General features: G+C 40.7%; 1 protein-coding gene across 1 annotated transcript; it reads right to left on the bottom strand.

Annotated features, from left to right (window-relative positions):
• LOC147863481 (dihydroxy-acid dehydratase, chloroplastic-like) lies at window positions 1-18,050 on the bottom strand. The gene is made up of 15 exons (XM_087319507.1): window positions 17,508-18,050; window positions 17,064-17,135; window positions 16,815-16,862; window positions 16,535-16,689; window positions 15,940-16,134; window positions 15,693-15,804; window positions 15,529-15,598; window positions 15,300-15,358; window positions 15,081-15,204; window positions 9,106-9,176; window positions 8,924-9,025; window positions 1,934-2,014; window positions 1,178-1,336; window positions 986-1,076; window positions 1-410 (listed from the first exon to the last, which is right to left on the bottom strand). Exons 1-14 carry the CDS (start codon window positions 18,033-18,035, stop codon window positions 1,026-1,028), a joined length of 1,827 nt encoding a protein of 608 aa, XP_087175633.1. The 5' UTR covers window positions 18,036-18,050; the 3' UTR covers window positions 1-410; window positions 986-1,025.
• Window positions 18,051-19,045: the final 995 nt, after the last annotated feature.

The following is a 19,045-nucleotide window of genomic DNA, read 5'->3' as shown; positions in this document are numbered from 1 at the left end:
AAATTTGAAAAACAATAGATTAACTGAGTGTCGAACTTCATGAAGGTTTTCACATGCCATGCAAATGTCAGGTACTTTGCCATTGTAAAATTGTAACATGTAGAAACAAGTTTTCAAACAAGGGCACTCTTTTGCAAAGCACCTTTAACAAAAACTCTATAATGAAAAGCCTTACGTCAAGTAATGTCTCTTGAGAAAAAAAACTGGATAAATTCTCAATGAACCATTATTGTGTGTGTTGTGCATGTATAAACCCTATCTATCTCTTGCGATCTTCAAAATAAGTTTTTAATGGTTGCTAAGAGTCTTCTTTATTGTATTGCTTAGTTTGTATACTAGCCACACTGGAGACGCCAACAATTCATAATTGGCCTTTTATCACCATCTCTTAAGAACTATTCACCAGCACTCTGAACATAAAACATTAGTTTCAAATATTAGCAAGGGAGATGAGAGAGTGCGAAATGAAATATAAGGATACAAGCCATTTAATTTGAAAGAAGGAACAAATCAAATAGATGATAAGAATCATAACATAGGAGATGAGATTTATTCCTGGAACAAATCAATAAATGATTGCAATCATTCCATGGATATTCATTGAATAAAGGGAAAATGCAAATTCCTATTCAATAATTCCATGGATATTCATTGAAGAAATTCAAAATTCAAAATTCCTATTCAATAATTCCATGGATATTCATTCAAGAAAGGGAAAATGCAAATTCCTATTTTTCACTCAGAACTTTCATCACACACAAATTAGCAATCGGGAATTGTCATCTCATTCACTAATAAACAAAAATTAGCTTGCACAGTTGGATACACCTATAAAGGCAATAAAACCTTACAAAAACTTTGTTAAAACCTATAGATGTCCTGGGTATTTTTCCCATGGTTTCCATGCATAACAAATCTGACTTAATAAAGCAAAGTACTTTCCACATGCGGATCAAATTGAGGACAAAAAAGACAAGAATAATACCCCTTTTGACCAAAATGTCTGCCCCTTCACTTCCATATTATTACTCATCAGTAACACATCCATCAGACGCGGACTTTACATTCTTTATGTACTGCGCATCCAGACAGAAAAAATTAACCTAAAACTTATAGCAGATTCGAATGTTTGCTTTTAAATATATATCTTTGCATTACTTAACATTGTTCTTTTTACCTTGTACAAAGTACCCTGAGTGGCTTTGAAAGGATTTGCTTTCCAAATATTCCTTCGAGTGACTAATTCTTCAGCACTGACCTCCAAGTCTATTGTCCGTTTGTCAACATTGATGGTGATTGTATCCCCATCTTGAACGAGTGCTATGGGACCCCCTACCTGCATTGGGGGTTAATCTTGAACATCTAAATTCATCATCTCAAGAAGTGAAATGAGAGTTATTTCGAAAATTCATTTTTACTTAATTGCATGTCCAACTACTGTATGAGGTTGAACACAATATTTTTTCATGGAATACAAGTTCGTATTACCAAGAACATTGGGCTACAGAAGCATAGAGCACTGGACAGTCACAAGTTGCACTTCAAACACAAGTGTATTTGAGAGCTGCATCAAAGAATCATTGAAGACCAAATTTCTAGTTTTAAAGTCAGGTGACAAAAAGTTAAAGAGTGGATGCCACCTAGTCGCTAGAAGATTCACAAAGTTTGGCATGGAGAGAGACTTCTTCATCCAATTTGGTTTTTCAACATTCCAGATACTGTAACAATATCTGATACCCCGTAATGTTTCTTCCAATATTATTTTTAAAACCCTATTTCATATCATTCTGGATATATCTGGTAATTTAGTTATCAGAAGCACTCAAACAAATGCCCCTTCTTTGTTTCTTCTCCGATATATGGAAATCACCAGTTGGCATGACATTGGGCAGAAAGATAAAAGAATTTAAAATACCAAAAGACTTTTTGGTACCTGTGACTCAGGGCATATGTGACCAACGACAAAGCCATGCGACCCACCAGAAAAGCGCCCATCTGTCAAGAGTGCAACATCCTAGGCATAACAAAAACAAACATAAGTATAGAACTCTAGATTCAATTAAAAACAAAGATATTGACACATCAAAGACCAAGCTGCATATTCACGCTCTATGGAGGGAAAAGAATGTAAACAAAGAGGACAACTCTCCAAACCAGGGCTCGCTGAAAACAGAAGTACAAGCATACATTTACCAGTTAAAAATAGGAAACACCTTCATTCCAAAATCTTAGTCCTCATTGAAGCCAAATGTGGAGATAATTAGCATTTTTACCAGTCAAAAACATATGAAAATATGTGTAGTTTTTCTACACAAAATTACAGTTCCATGGAATTCATATCTATAAAAGTCAACTGATATTCAAAATTACTCATAAATTAAGAAAACTGCAAAATCTGTGTCCTTGATATGTGATAGATAAACAGGAACTCGGACACAACCGAGTCGAATGTGGAATAGGGAACACACACAGAAATAGAGAGAAAACCGAAATAAATGTGCACAAGATCTTTACATGGAAAAACCCCCTAATTGGGGAACAAACCACGGGTGTCCACAGACACTGAACAAATCACTATGAGAGAAATATACAAGGAACAAACTCGCAGGCACTGACCTGAGCTCGTACACTTCGCCGACAAGCGGTTACAATGGAGAAGCTCTCGCTACCTCTTTTTCTTTCTCTCTCTCTCTAGCTATGGCTGCCCTACTGCAGAGGCAACAACCTCGTGCGTGCTATATGCAGTTACACCCACAACTCACTCAACGAGATGACTAACACTCACTCACACTGTACAAAAAAAAACTCACTACATCTTATTTCCCTAGTTATATTTATACTTATATAACTTTGGGGCTATTTACAAATATGGCCTCAACAGGCGCATCCAAACATATTTACTAATATGTCCCTACTTTTGATTCACACCAGATCCGGCGGATACCTTCCGGATCCATCCGGTCCGGTTTCTTCCTCTGGCTCGTCTGATTCCCATCTAGAGGAACCGATTTTTCCAACAAACTCCCCCTTACCTCTGGCATGGGATGTCTTGTCAATCTGATCCGTCTCTGGCACATGTCCAACTTCTCAATCTGATCCGTCTCTGGCACATGTCCGACCCGTTCTCCTCCGTGTGGATCTCATGGAGCCAGTGATATCTCCTCTGGATGTGCTTGGACCTGGAGTGGCAAGCCACGTTTTTCGCAAGGTGAATGGCACTTTGATTGTTGTAGTAGAGCCAGAATTCCTCATGTTAGATCCCTAACTCTCCAATGAAGTCCTTCATCTAGATTATTTCCTTGCCGGCTTCTACAACCGCCATGTAATCCGCTTTCGTTGTCGACAGTGCCACGGATTTTTGCAGTCTCCACTGCCACGATACAACTCCCCTTGCATAGGTCATGATGTATTTGGACGTGAACCGGCTGGTATCTACACCAGCCGACATGTCCGAATTAGTAAAACCTTCCAATAGGGTTTATCGGAGCCGAATCGGAGGCACATGCTCGTGGTGCCCTTCAAGTATTAGAGTATCCACTTGACCTCTGCCCAATGCTCTCTTCCCGGATTGCTCATGAACCGGCTGACCATTCCGATTGCATATCCGATGTTCGGCCGGGTACACACCATTGCGTACATTAGGCTCCTGACTGCTGAGGCATAAGGTACCTTCATCATCTCGGCTTTCTCCATCTTTGTCTTCGGACTTTGTTTCTTGAACAACTTGCAATTTGCCGGAAGTGTCATCGACCCAACCGGCTTTGCATCCTCCATGCTGAACCTTTGGAGCACCTTCTGACTGCTGAGGCATAAGGTACCTTCATCATCTCGGCTTTCTCCATCTTTGTCTTCGGACTTTGTTTCCTGAACAACTTGCAATTTGCCGGAAGTGTCGACCCAACCGGCTTTGCATCCTCCATGCTGAACCTTTGGAGCACCTTTGTCATGTGCTTCTCTTGTGACAGCCACAATAACTTCTTCGTCCGGTCCCAAACTATATGCATCCCTAAGATATGTCTCACCGGTCCCATAACTTTCATTGAGAAGGACCTACTCAAGGCCTTCTTCAACATCTCGATTTTGATACGGTCCCATCCGACGATTAGCATGTCGTCCACGTACAACAGGAGGATTAGGAAGTTTCCTCTGTCGAACTTCTTCATGAACACGCAATGGTCGGCCTGCGTCTTGTGGTATCCTTGATCGGTCATGAAGGAGTCGAACTTCCGGTACCATTACCGGGGAGCTTGCTTTAGTCCATATAAGCTCTTCTTCAACCGACACATAAGGTTATCTTTCCCTTTTTGAACGAATCTTTCTGGCTATTGCATGTAGATCTCTTCTTTGAGGTCACAGTGCAAGAATGTTGTCTTGACGTCCAATTGTTCGACCTCAAGGTCCATTCTTGCCGCTATGCTCAGCATTGTTCGAATGGAGGTCATTTTGACCACCGGGTCAAATATTTCGTTGAAACGACACCCTTCTTTTGTTGAAAGCCTTTTATAACGATTCAGGCTTTATATATAGGTGGATTCCCACCATCTCCCAGTTTCAGCTTATACACCGACTTGTTTCGGAGTGCCCTCTTTCCTTTTGGCAACTCCATCAGCTCATATGTGTGGTTTTAATGTTGGGAATCCATCTCGTCCTGCATGGCCCTTAGCCACTCTCTGTTGTAGGTGTCTTTCCTTACTTCATCGAAGCTTTCCGCCTCCCCCTCGTCGGTTAGCAACACATATTCCTTATTCGGAAATCTTCGTGGGGGCCTTCTTTCTCTCATAGGGTATCATCTTCCTCTAATTTCCTTAGTCGGCTCGCTAGGATTTTCTTCTTCTCCGTCGATTGGTTCTTCATCTGGGTTGGAGTCGGCTCCTTCTTCTTCCTCGTTAATTCCGACACCGTGTGCGACTCTCGACTACCGACTCCCGACTGATCTCCGACCAAACCAATCCCCTGGTCCGAATTCAATCAAGTCTCCTTGTTCTTTAGTCGGCTGTCGACTTCCGAGTGCAGAGGATGTGTTCGACTCCTCCCAATAGGCAATAGTCTTCTCGTCCATGAATTCGACCACAACCGAGTTGAATGTGGAATAGGGAACACAAGCAAAAATATAGAGAAAACTGAAATAAATGTGCACAAGATCTTTACGTGGAAAAAACCCCTAATTGGGTAAAAAACCACGAGTGTCCACAAACACCGAACAAATCACTATGAGAGAAATATACAAGGAACGAACTCGCAGGCACCAACTTGAGCTCGTACACTTTGTCGACAACCGGTTATAATGGAGAAGCTCTCGCTACCTCTTTTTCTTTCTCTCTCTCTCTTTGGCTATGGCTGCCCTGCTGCAAAGGCAACAACCTCGCACTTGCTATATGCAATTCCACCCACAACTCACTCAACGAGATGACTAACACTCACTCACACTGTACAATACTAAAAAAAATTCACTACAGTTTGGCTTACAAGGATTCGAACCCACAATGTCTTTGTCTATGTGTTAGACCTTTAACCATTATAAAAACATATATAATGTATAGTCATAATAATTATATTATTAGTTATTACAAGATATTTAGAGTTTCATGACATACAATTTCGCTTACAATGATTCAAACCCACGTCTTTGTCTATTGTTAGACCTTTAACCATTATAATAACATATATGTTGTATAGTCATAATAATTATATTATTAGTTATTACAGAATATTTAGAGTATTCTAGAACATTCTAGAATATTCCATGATTATATTAAATATCATAAATATTCTAGAACATTCTAGAATACTCCATAAGGACCTATAAATAGGTGTCGATTCATTCATTACAACTCATTCAGTTCAAACCAAGGCAATATAGAATGACAAAATCAAAACGAGTTAAGAATTGCGCCCAACAAGCTTGTCGACGACTCAAGACTCGAGCACGTTGGAAGTACGTTAGCTTTTTGTGATCATCGTAAACAATGATATGTTGAGAAGAACCCTCCAAGAAATGATACCATTGTTGAAAAGAATCAACAATGGCAAGAAACTCTATTCCGGGTCGTCTTACATCTCCCCCACCTCCAATCGAAGTTTCTAATGTATCTGATTATGAAGTTGTTCTCATTCTCGACTCCAAGGTCATCCGCAACAAAATGTATTATTTGGTTGACTGGTTTGGTTATACACCTAATGAGCGAACATGGGAGCCTCCTGAGAATCTTGCTAATGCCTCCAACATGGTTGCTGCATTTCACAACAAATATCCTCATAAGCCCAGTTCAAAGTCTTGTCTTTTGACTCGTGGAACTCGTCGTCGAAAAGGGGGATAATGTCATGAAGACATACAGTTTGGCTTACAAGTATTCGAACCCACAACATCTTTGTCTATGTGTTTAGACCTTTAACCATTATAAAAAAACATATATGATGTATAGCCATAATAATTATATTATTAGTTATTACAAGATATTTAGAGTTTCATGACATACAATTTCGCTTCCAAGGATTCGAACCCACAACGTCTTTGTCCATGTGTTAGACCTTTTAACCATTATAATAACATATATGTTGTATACTCATAATAATAATATTATTAGTTATTACAAGATATTTAGAGTATTCTAGAACATTCTAAAATATTCCATGATTATATTAAATATCTTAAATATTCGAGAACATTCTAGAATACTCCATAAAGACCTATAAATAAGTGTCTATTTATTCATTACAACTCATTCGGTTCAACGCCAGTCTTCAGCCTCTTAGCCTACTCTTTGTAACCTTTGATCTCTCCTACTCTCAATTCATGACAAGGGCTATTTACAAATATGGCTAACAATCGGCAACGGTTTGGTTTGGTTCAATTTGAGAGGGTCCAAACCGAACCATTTAATATTATTGAAACCTGAACCGAAACATGAAAACATTAAACCGAACCAGTAATCATTTTTCAAACCTTTAAACCATTAAACCGTAAAAACCGTGGTTTCATGGTTTGGTTTCGGTTTTTCAACATAGGTCAAATTTTTTATTTTTTAAAATTTATAATATTTCATTTTTATTAAATTTTAAAATTTTTAAGATGTTCCTAAAATGTGAGAATAAGGTCTAAAAATGAAAAGATTGTTTAAAAACAATTTTTAAAATTTTTTTAAAATAAAAATAAAAAACCGTTTAAACCGCGGTTTTTGACTGTTGAAACCGAACCGAACTGTTGAAACTGTTAAGCCGTTAAACCGCGGTTTTGCGGTTCGGTTCAGTTCAAACCGAACTGTTGCCGATTGTTAAATATAGCCTCAACAAACGCATCCAAACATATTTACTAATATTTCCCTACTTCTAATTCACACCGGATCCAGTCGGATACCTTCCGGTCTGGTTTCTTCCTCCAGCTCGTCCGATTCCCATCTAGAGGGACCAAATTTCCCAACAATATGTTTTCTCTACATAAAACTATAATTTCATTAAACTTATATGGATAAAAGCCAGTTGATATTCAAAATAATGACAAACTAGAGGATTTTTCTAAGTTTCAATAGATATGAAAACCTTTAATGCAAAATATGTCCCTTACAGATGGTTTCTCTAACATAAAACTGGTTGACACGAAATTTATATCATATACAGTAACCATTTGGTTAAGTGTGTGCCCACTTAAGTGTGCCATTCTATTAAGTGCACATTTTATAGAGGTCAAAATCCCGATCAAATTACATTGTTTCATGATGAAATTACATCTAACCAAATTTAAACTATGTTCCAAACATTAAGAAAACAATAAAATCATACAAAAATCAGATTTATTGCACATTGAGTGATATGTATGCTAATTAGCCAATTTGACATTGAGTGATATGTATGCTAATTAGCCAATTTGACATTGAGTGATATGTATGCTAATTAGCTAATTTCACATTGAGTGATATCATTTATTCCTCTTCGTTCCCTCCTTCCTACTACTTCCTTACCCCATTACTCTTTCTATTGCTTCCTGTTATTGATGCTTCTTCTTATGCTTCTTATTCTTCTTCCTTCTTTTCCTTATTCTATCCTCTACCACTAATTTTTCTCGATTCTTATTGATCCTAATTTGTTTCGTTCTTCTTGATCCATTGCATCTCCTTGATTCTTCTTCTTTTATAGTATGTATTTCCTTTTCATGATGTTTGTTGGTACTAATACTCCTTCCCTTCTTCTAATGAGTTCTTAATTCTTATTATTCCTTCTACTTCCCCTTTCCCTCTTCATCATCTTCTACTTCCTTCTTTTATTTCTTTCTTGTAATTCCTTCTCCTTGCTCCCTCTCCTTTCTGGTTCATCTTCTTCTTACTTTATGCAGAGTTCTAATCCATGCAAGAAAACACAAATTTCATAATATATTTGCGCCTATAAAGCTCCATAAACTGGATTGTAGGGTCAAAAATAGTTGCTTTCAAGATGATAGTTCCAATTACTCAACATCCATAAGAGAAAAAACTTGCAATTTCACATTAAAGAAAAGGTTTTCCTAGGGTTGAAACCTTGAAAATCACTTCCATTAGCTAAAAAATTCTATAAACAAATTAGAACAATCTTCAACATACGAAATGCTCAAGTTTTATTGGAGAATAGAACAACGAATAGATTACCACAATAGGTGAGAGTGATCAAGCTTGACAGACTAATTAAAAACTTGTTTAGCTTCCTATGAGTTAAAGTTCTATTGTAGAAGAAAAACCAGAAGAATGGTTTTTACGAAACAAGTTTTGCATGAGAAGAAAAAAAAATTGGGGAAAAAAAGATTCGAGTAAAAAAGCCCTAAGTGTGTGGTTCAGTTAAGTGTGCACTTCTTCCTTGCGTTCAAAGTGCGCACTTAACCGAATGGTTACTATATATTCAATAATCTCAATGACATTTATAAGTGTAAACAAGAGTTCTGACATACTAATTACCGCACCTTTCCAAGTCCAGCTCCCATGATAGCACTCGTTGGTGTGAGCATTTCAGGCATGCCAGGACCACCTTTCGGACCTTCACCTCTGATAACTATTACCGCTCCCTACTTCACAAACATTATGTTATGAACCAACCTTCATGGGATTTTTGGTTGAAGAAGCAAAAGTTTTTAATTTTATTTACTTTAAAACTTTGTGGGTCCTCTAAAAGTGCACTCAACATTGCTTCTTCTCCTTCGAAAACACGAGCGGGACCTGAAAAAGACTTCATTGATCACTTAACCATGATTGAGGCAAAAGAAATTGCAATTAGATACGATATATTCAAAGGAAGGCAAGCCAAAAATCCTTAACATTTTGGACGTTTACCAGAACACCTATAGTGTTTTTAAAAACTATGCAATATCTATATATAGTAGATTAACAAGGGATAAAAGCTATATTTTAACCATAGTTGTTGAAACTAAGAAAATTGCAATCAAATCAATTTGAATCAAAACCAAGAAAACACCCTAAGAACAACTATATAATTTCAAATTTTACACAAGATTGCTCCATTGCCGAATTTGAAACAATATCCGGTTGTTGATTTCCGACTGTCCACGCAGTCAGCGAAGTCTGAGTCGGTGTAACCGACTACGCCTGAGGTTGAGTTTGGGCCAAAAAGAATGTCGTGGTCTTTTGTGCCAACTAGATATCTGAACACATGCTTGACTGCGTTCCAATGCGATCGGCCTAGGTTGTGCATGAATCTGCTAACGACTCCTACGATGTGAGAAATATCAAGCCGTGTCGTAACCATTGCGTACATAAGGGAGCCGATTGCTGGTGCATAAAATACCGACTTTATATCTTTCCCCTCCAGACCGGATGTTGGGCAGTCTCGCTGAGACAGCCGAAGGTTAATGGGGAGCGGGGTCAGGCCGTGTCATGACCATTGCGTACATAAGGGAACCGACTGCCAGTGCATATGATACCGACTTTATATCTTTCCCCTCTGGACCGGACGTCGGGCAGTCTCGCTGAGACAGCCGAAGGTTAATGGGGAGCGGGGTCAAAGCAGACTTGGTCGAGTGCATGTTGAAGCATTCAGAGACACATCCAATGTAGTCGGTTTGAGACAAGAAAAGTTGTCGTTTATCGCGATGCCGACTAATCTTTATACCAAGTATGTGTCTTGCCGAACCGAGGTCCTTCATGGCAAACTTCAACCGCAGTTTCCGAACGAGTTCAGTGAGCTCTCCGGTGTCGCGTTGTTACGCGCGTGCGTACAGAATGAGGCAGGACCGCGGGGGACTTGGACCGAGGAATAATCGATCAGGAGTAGGAGCAAGAAAGACATCGGTCGTGCGTCCACACACATAGACAAATACACAGAAACCGTGATCGATTGGAAGAAGACAAATGTTCGTATGTGTATAAATATATCAAACAAAAAGGGGTTACAACTGGTGGGATGGTGCGCAACAATCTCTCACGACCACGCACACACACACACACAGAAGAGTGAGATGGAGACCTTGTCGGAAGCACACGAGCGTTCCGCGGAGCAAATTTAGACTCTCAAAACCCTGCACAGAGAAAGATATCGAAAGCCGGAGGAGCAGAGCTTGGTCTCTAGTCCGGGAGCACTTCGTCCTCGACAAAAAAAAAAACCCCTCTGCGATTCCTCTCCCTCTCTTTTATATCCCAAGGAGAGAGGTCGTTACATCATCTTTATTCTCTGTCCTTTCGGACAAAGATACGCCTCGATTTTCTACCTAACAAATGCGTGTTATCCAAGATATTTATATCAGCCGCCTTGTACCTATTTATATATATTATAACAAAACTTGTGCCCGCGTGTAAGGGCCGATTCATGCTCATTATTCTCCGATTCCGGCTAGGGACGGTTTTCTCCACGACATCCGCCCCCATCTAACCGCGCATCCACCAGTATGCGCCAAAATAGACTCTTGTTAGAGAAGACCGGCCCGTGCTTACCCTTCATCCTCCGGATCTCCATTCGCTCTGAGCCGGTCGTCCTCATTATCCAAGTCTTCCGGGTCTTCCGGGTCCGATTCATCCTCGTGCTGCTTTTTAAATGCTTTGATCCTTTTTCCCACCACCGGTATCGCCATCCTCATACCGTCGAGCTCCGTGAGATGGTAGGTCCCATTGTCGTTGGCGCCTGCCACCACATAAGGCCCAAACCACCTCCTTACAAACTTCCGTATTGCCTTGAGCTGGTTGTCGAGGCTGCTGTCATATACCAGAACTCAGTCGCCTTCCTCGATTTTCCTCGGCCGTAGTCGGTGGGTCCTGTCGAATCGTTCTTTGTTCTTCACCCTCGCGGTCCACGGCTTTTCCATGGCTCGTTCCACATCCTCCGGTCTTCGCTCGAGCTGTCGAATCCATGCCTTCTCGTCCTTCCAGTCCACCGCAGCCCATGAGGAGATCGTTCGCTCCATTGGCATGACCGGCTTCTGCCCGTACATCAACTCCGTCGGCATGAACCTGGTTACCGAACTGTGCGTAGTTCGGTCGGCCCACAACGCATAGGGTAGGAGTCACGACCGATTTCTGACTTGGCCTTCGCATACCCGCACTAACGCTTTGACGATCAGCCCGTGTCCGCATTCCACCTTGTTCGCCTCCGGATTGTACGTCGTGGGGAGTGAGAGTTTAACACCTAGTCGGTCAAACAGCTCTTTAGCCTCTTGTGCATTAAGTTCTCCGCGGTCGGCTACGATCTTCCATACGCACCGGTACTTGCATTCCACTTCTTTGATCAGAAATCGGCACACGGCCGCGAAGGCCTCCGTGAACTCGTCTATGGCCGGTCCGATTCTTGCGTTCCGAATGGTCACCTTGTTGACTGGTTGCAGGTCTTGAATGAAGCACAACGTGCCGTTCTTCTTGGGCACGGTAAACCACCAATTAGAATATGGGGCACTCGACGGTTCGAGGATGACCATATCCACCTTCTGTTTAAGCAGCTCCATCAACTTCGGGATGTGAGCTCTGGGTACTGGAATCGGTTTGAGATTCCACAGTACATGCGGTACCGTGAAGATCACCATCGATTCTACAATCATCGGGTCTACGCACCCGATTTCCTCCGGCGAGAATGCGAAGGCCTTTTCGTGCCTCCCGAGAATTCCCCGAAACCGGTCCTCCTCCGCCAGCAATAGAAAGCCACCCCACCGACCTTGAGCTCTCGTAGCGTTATGTCGATGAATCGATGTCCTATGTTGGCCGGATCTCGTAAACTCGGGTCCGACGCGACCCCTTTCATTCGTAACTCGTTGCCCTCCGGCAAGGGTGTCCTGAGTGGCCTCACCTTCCGATACACTATTTTGTACTTTGTATCCACTCGGGCCGTCCGATCCGAGTCCAGTTCTCTATCGAAGTCGGCGATGACTTCGTACATCTTTTCCAAACATACCGGAATCGTTCGGTCTTCACTAAGGCCCTCGTCGAACACCTTCCATAACTCCCCCAAGGTGTCGTCAAGAGAGACCGCCTCCACGGCGCCGTTGATTTCCTCTTCCGGGGCGAGAACACCGCATGTCCTGAGTTGCTCTTCTGCCCGCTTCTTCTCTCAACCAGCGACGCCGGTTATTGTACAACCTCCGCTATCGGAGAACCAAAACTTCCTACCTATGGTACAAGTTCTTCTGCCTACAATACACGTGTGGGGTTTTCCGGAGTGTCTGGACTATCGCGGCCCCACACCTTGATAGCCCTCTTTAAAAATCCCCTCGATTTTCGCCGCCAAGGGTCTCGCGGTATGGTCGGACCGTCAAAAACTGAACGGAGTGACGCATGTCTTAGCTCTTGACTCGCGCGTACACCGAACCGTTGTCCAGCACCTTCGTCTCCATTCGTGCTGTTGTGATGTATGGTTCTCCGAGTATCACCGGGTGCGAGGATGTCTCCTACACAAAGAAGTGATGATCGATCTCGACATCACCGATTTTCACTCGTACATTTGGGCAGGCTCCGTGTAGCTCCTCCGTGGCACGCATCGCCGCTCGTATTTTCCACCCATGCTTGGTGTTGATCGGCCACTTGCCCTTCTTGTAAAAGTCCATGGACATCAGGTTGATTTCCGAACCGTGGTCTACCAACGCCACCACCGGCTCCTGGACATCTCCGATCTTAACGGGGGTCTCCGTAGTGGCTCTGGCCCAATGTAGCCTCGAATAGTGGCTTTCCGCCAACTCGTCTTCCAGGGCCATCTCTTCTAGGTGCGTCGTTCGCACCTCCACTGGCTTCTCCGTCTCCGGCTCCGTCTCCGGCTCCGTCGAAAGCCTTTTTCGCTTCACCAAGTCTACGATGGAGTCGTGGAACTCCTTCTTGGCGATCCCGAGCACTTCCCTCAAAGACAGCTCCACTTTGTTGTCGAGGATCCGTTCCTCCAAGACCTTTCGTAGGTCCGTGGCCCTTTCGATCTTTGTGCTCAACCGGTAATCGGCCTTCTTGGCCTTATCCGGTGCGTCGGGTGCACCGGCATCATTCTACCTCTGCCCGAACCGGGTCTCATACCGTTCCGAGGGTCCAGCCCCTCCTGTCTCTCCCGCACACTTCTCTTCCATCAGAACCTCGTAGTTCTGGCACGCGGCTTCGACGAAGCCCGTCTTTTCTTCAACCGGGTCACTCCACCCAGTTACCTCCCGGACCTGTCTTTTCGTGTAGTCCGCTTCCTCTTTCCTCAATCGTACGGCGGCGAGGCCTTCTAGCATCAACGGCCAGAACCCAGAGTCCTTCGTCTTCCGGCCTTCATCGCTCCCGACCCGGATTCCTGCCGACGCCGAGTAGTGGACTGTCTCCACGTGGCGAGCCGCCACTTCTTCCATCAGCCGATTCATTCCCCCTTGCCCGACGTTCAGTTCCAGGGCCCTCCTGGTTTCGCTAGCGTCTATACACCCGTTCCACAGGTACACCACGTTAGACCTTACCGCTTCAGCGAAATCCCCGCAAGTCTATTGTCCGTTTGTCAACATTGATGGTGATTGTATCCCCATCTTGAACAAGTGCTATGGGACCCCCTACCTGCATTGGGGGTTAACCTTGAACATCTAAATTCATCATCTCTATAAGTGAAATGAGAGTTATTTCGAAAATTCATTTTTACTTAATTGCATGTCCAACTACTGTATGAGGTTGAACACAATATTTTTTCATGGAATACAAGTTCGTATTACCAAGAACATTGGGCTACAGAAGCATGAAGCACTGGACAATCACAAGTTGCACTCCAAACACAAGCGTATTTGAGAGCTGCATCAAAGAATCATTGAAGACAACAAATTTCTAGTTTTAAAGTCAGGTGACAAAAAGTTAAAGAGTGGATGCCACCTAGTCGCTAGAAGATTCACAAGTTTGGCATGGAGAGAGACTTCTTCATCCAATTTGGTTTTTCAAAATTCTAGATACCGTAACAATATCTGATACCCCGTAATGTTTCTTCCAATATCATTTTTAAAACCCTATTTCATATCATTCTGGATATATCTGGTAATTTCAGGCATGCCAGGACCACCTTTCGGGCCTTCACCTCTGATAACTATTACCGTTCCCTACTTCACAAACATTATGTTATGAACCAAACTTCGTGGGATTTTTGGTTGAAGAAGCCAAAGTTTTTAATTTTATTTACTTTAAAACTTTGTGGGTTCTCTAAAAGTGCACTCAACATTGCTTCTTCTCCTTCGAAAACACGAGCGGAACCTGAAAAATTCTTCATTGATCACTTAACCATGACTGAGGCAAAAGAAATTGCAATTAGATAAGATATATTCAAAGGAAGGCAAGCCAAAAATCCTTACATTTTGGACGTTTACCAGAACACCTATAGTGTTTTTAAAAACTATGCAATATCTATATATAGTAGATTAACAAGGGATAAAAGCTATATTTTAACCATAGTTGTTGAAACTAAGAAAATTGCAATCAAATCAATTTGAATCAAAACCAAGAAAACACGCTAAGAACAACTGTATAATTTCAAATTTTGCAACACCCCCAATTGGTATAAAGTGCATATTAAGGGTATTGCCGCAAATTTGTGGAAAATATTAGCAACGTTTGGGTGAATGTCCAAAAAGTTACAGGTATTAGGATAAGATATCGAAGAAATAGAGGTTCACTCAATTCAATGACAAGAATATCTACCTGAAAAGTACATGCCCTCTTTTCCAGTTATCTTGGCTACAGACCCTTCAGGAGCCAAATTTCCATATAAAATTTGAATATGTCCAGTTTCCTTAACGGGCTTCTCAATTGGTAAGATTATTTTCTGCCAAAAGTTTCAAAGCAAAATCATGCCAAATGATCCCTTCAAAAGATCAATCTTCATGAGTTAGCAAAAGAGAATAGGATTACATAACTTGCCTGGCCTTCTGACAATGCTGGGCATCCAGCCACATTTTCGGCCAATGTTTTTCCAGTTACTGAATTCATAGAAACAAAGAATATACTTCGAATATGCTTTGAATATGCTTTTCAAATAAGCAAGAATACTTTTATGAATCTCCTATACACAAGCATATTTAAAGTAATTTTTCCCAGCTTTATGTCAAGATAATATTATCATGCTAAAAGAAAGAGCTTAAAAATAAACCTGTCATACAATCACCATCAATGAAACCCTTCTTTAGCAAGTATTTAATGACTGCAGGTGTGCCTCCAACCTAAGATATTAAAATTTTCAAAATATACCCCAAACATAGGTTAATTCTTGCATATGCATGAATGTTATTACAATGATCTAGCATCATCAATTACCTTGTGAAGATCCTCCATGACATATTTCCCACTCGGTTTGAGGTCTGCAAGGAGGGGAACCTTATCACTCACTTTCTGGAAATCATCAAGTTTCAAATCTATTCCCACTGATCTGTACAATGTTCAATATGCATCATAGATATAGAAATTAATATTTTCATTTTCCGATTTGAAAACAAATGGTCACAGAAACATTTGTTACTTTGTATCTATAAACAAGAATAAGGTCAAAAAGAGAGAACTTTACCTAGCTATGGCAATAAGGTGAAGGACAGCATTTGTTGATCCACCCAGAGCCATTACCATAACCATAGCATTGTGTAGTGATTTTCTGGTGATGATGTCCCTAGGCTTCAAATCTTTCTTTAAAAGCTCTAACATGTATTTCCCAGCCATGCGGCATTCATCGAGTTTCAAAGGGTCTTCAGCAGGAATGGAGGAACTGAAATAAGCCATCATAAAATATAAACATTAGTAGATGCAGATTGAATCCATCATTTTCACTCATATGCTTAAAGAGATATTTATGCCTACATGAAAATCCTTTCACTGAACAGCTAAACTATTATGCATACATACATTGTACACACATAATACACGCAGACCAATTTTTATTCATGCTTACATACACACATCCAATGTCATGTCATTGTGTTCTCTTCTATGACCTTATTTAATGTTTTTTCAATTTTTTTGGTTTTATTTGATTAATGTTAACTTTCTCCTCAGAATTCCTGACATCAGGCATATACACATCCATACATATGTACACATTTATCCACATATATGTGTACATATTATTCCGTACTGCTAATCATTTTCGACTAGTAGAAAGTAAATACCTGTAAGGAAGTGACATCCCCAGTGTCTCTATGGCAGTGGCCATAGTGTTTGCTGTGTACATACCCCCACATGCCCCTGCTCCTGGACAGGAGTTCTTTAGTACTTTCTTGCGTTGTTCATCACTAATAGATCCATTGACATATTCACCATACACCTTCCCAAATTGCAATCACATACCATTAGACTTTCCACCAAAATAGAATAGAAAACGGGATATAAAAGAATCCCAAGTCAATGCAAGAGATGAACACTAGTACTCCTTATATTGGATTTAAATACCTGGAAAGCCGAAACTATGTCATAGGTGTTCCCCTCCGATAAACCAGGCTGCCACAAAAAAAAAGCACCATGAATCGAAAGATGGAAACTCTACATACAAAGCATAATCAAAATGGACCAGTCAACAATCATGTATTCTGTAACCTTATGAAATAATATCTTTTTGTTCCTCGCATTAATTTCTAGAAATCAACACAAATGGGGATTGTTCGGGGTATAGCCGGTTCTTTAATTAATGTACATTATTACCTTAATAGTTCCGCCATAGATCATAATGCCAGGACGATTGACTCTTGCCATGGCCATGATTGTGCCCGGCATCTGCATTTTAACATCAAAATTTAACTCCATTTATCCACCAGTATTTCCGTAAACTTAATATGAACCTTCATCTTAATATCAACCTTCTTCACAGAGTTTGTGTCAATATTTGAAGGTTTCTAATCTAAACACATCAAGCTTATTATATGTGAAACCACAATTTTCCTTCAATTGTGGACTCACCTTCAAAGTTGATAGTTAACTTGATGATAACAATAAAAGACCATCGCTCCAACAAAATAACTAGGTTGCTTTTGCTTCTTAAATCATCTACTCATACATACATTCATAAACACACACATGCATACATAATACATACATCTAACTTTATATAAATAAGACAGAAGAATGTAGACCAAAAAATTAACTCACGTTCTTGTCACATCCAGGGATCGAAATATTTGCATCGTACCATTGACCACCCATGACAGTTTCGATACTATCAGCAATCAAGTCTCTAGATTGCAAGCTATAAGACATACCCTCCGTGCCCATAGAGATAGCATCACTCACACCAATGGTGTTAAACCGGAACCCAACCATTCCTGCCTCTTCAACACCTTCTTTCACCTTCTCAGAGAGTTTGAGAAGATGCATATTACATGTATTTCCTTCGTACCACACTGAAGAAATGCCGATTTGAGGTTTATTGAGGTCATCTTCACTGAGCCCAACTCCATAGAAAATGGCTTGAGAACCACCTTGTGATTTGGGCTGTGTCACTCTGCAGCTGTATTTGTTGAGAGGCCGTTCTTCTTCTATGGTTGGAGGGGCTGATGCTGAATTGGCGCGAATTGGACGGGCTTTCCTCACATCTGCTGCACTGCGCTGTTGGTGCTGCGAGGTGGACTTGGTTGAAGATTGAATCAATGGTAAACAGAATATAGAACATAGCGACATACCGAACAGTTCGCTCATATTCACTGAGAGAGAAAGTCCACCCATTTGCAGTGTGTGTGTGTGTGTGAGAGAGAGAGAGAAAGAGAGCCTTAAACCCTAGATTTTTTATCTGCTATTTTTTTTTTTTGTAAAATCACAGAATTATATTAATTGCATGTAAAAAAATACCTTATTGTTAGTTATTTTTACATACATAGAGAGATACATATTCATAGCAAGTAAAAATTGGTGGTTTATGCAAAAAGCAACGATTAAAATAAGGTCGTGTGTTGTTGACATCCACATATTTAAAACACAATGCGGGTCTTCTATTGTAATCATCATCTTCGACCTCTTCAATCGGGTGAGTTTCAACTGTCTTTCTTGTTCATGGAAATTTGTGTTTATCTCGTATCGAACAGTTCAATCATATTCACTGAGAGAGAGAGTCCACCCATTTGCACTATGTGTGTGTGTGTGAGAGAGAGAGAGAGAAAGAGAGCCTTAAACCCTAGATTTTTTATCTGCTATTTTTTTTTTTTGTAAAATCACACAATTATATTAATTGCATGTAAAAAAATACCTTATTGTTAGTCATTTTTACATACATAGAGAGATACATATTCATAGCAAGTAAAAATTGGTGGTTTATGCAAAAAGCAACGATTAAAATAAGGTCGTGTGTTGTTGACATCCACATATTTAAAACACAGTGCGGGTCTTCTATTGTAATCATCATCTTCGACCTCTTCAATCGGGTGAGTTTCAACTGTCTTTCTTGTTCATGAAAATTTGTGTTTATCTCGTATCACTATCACATCAAGAATACTGGATATAAACATGAATTCCTCTCAAAATCTGGGGGACATAGATATGGAAACAATTGATCCAAAAAAGAGTAATGTGATGGTTGATTGTAATCGTGAAAGGGAAGACATTTGAAGCTCTAAGAGGTTTAAGGGCATTGAGGAAATTAATGAGAAAAAAAACGACATATGCCAAAGTAATATATGTGATGAGGTTGACAAGGA

Source organism: Azolla caroliniana, unplaced genomic scaffold, assembly GCF_043228905.1.
Source record: "Azolla caroliniana isolate FFs.n. ecotype wild unplaced genomic scaffold, voAzoCaro1.0.p SCAF_5, whole genome shotgun sequence".
NCBI lineage: Eukaryota > Viridiplantae > Streptophyta > Polypodiopsida > Salviniales > Salviniaceae > Azolla > Azolla caroliniana.
Note: the sequence above shows the minus strand (reverse complement) of the source record. Positions and strands in the feature narration are given on the sequence as shown.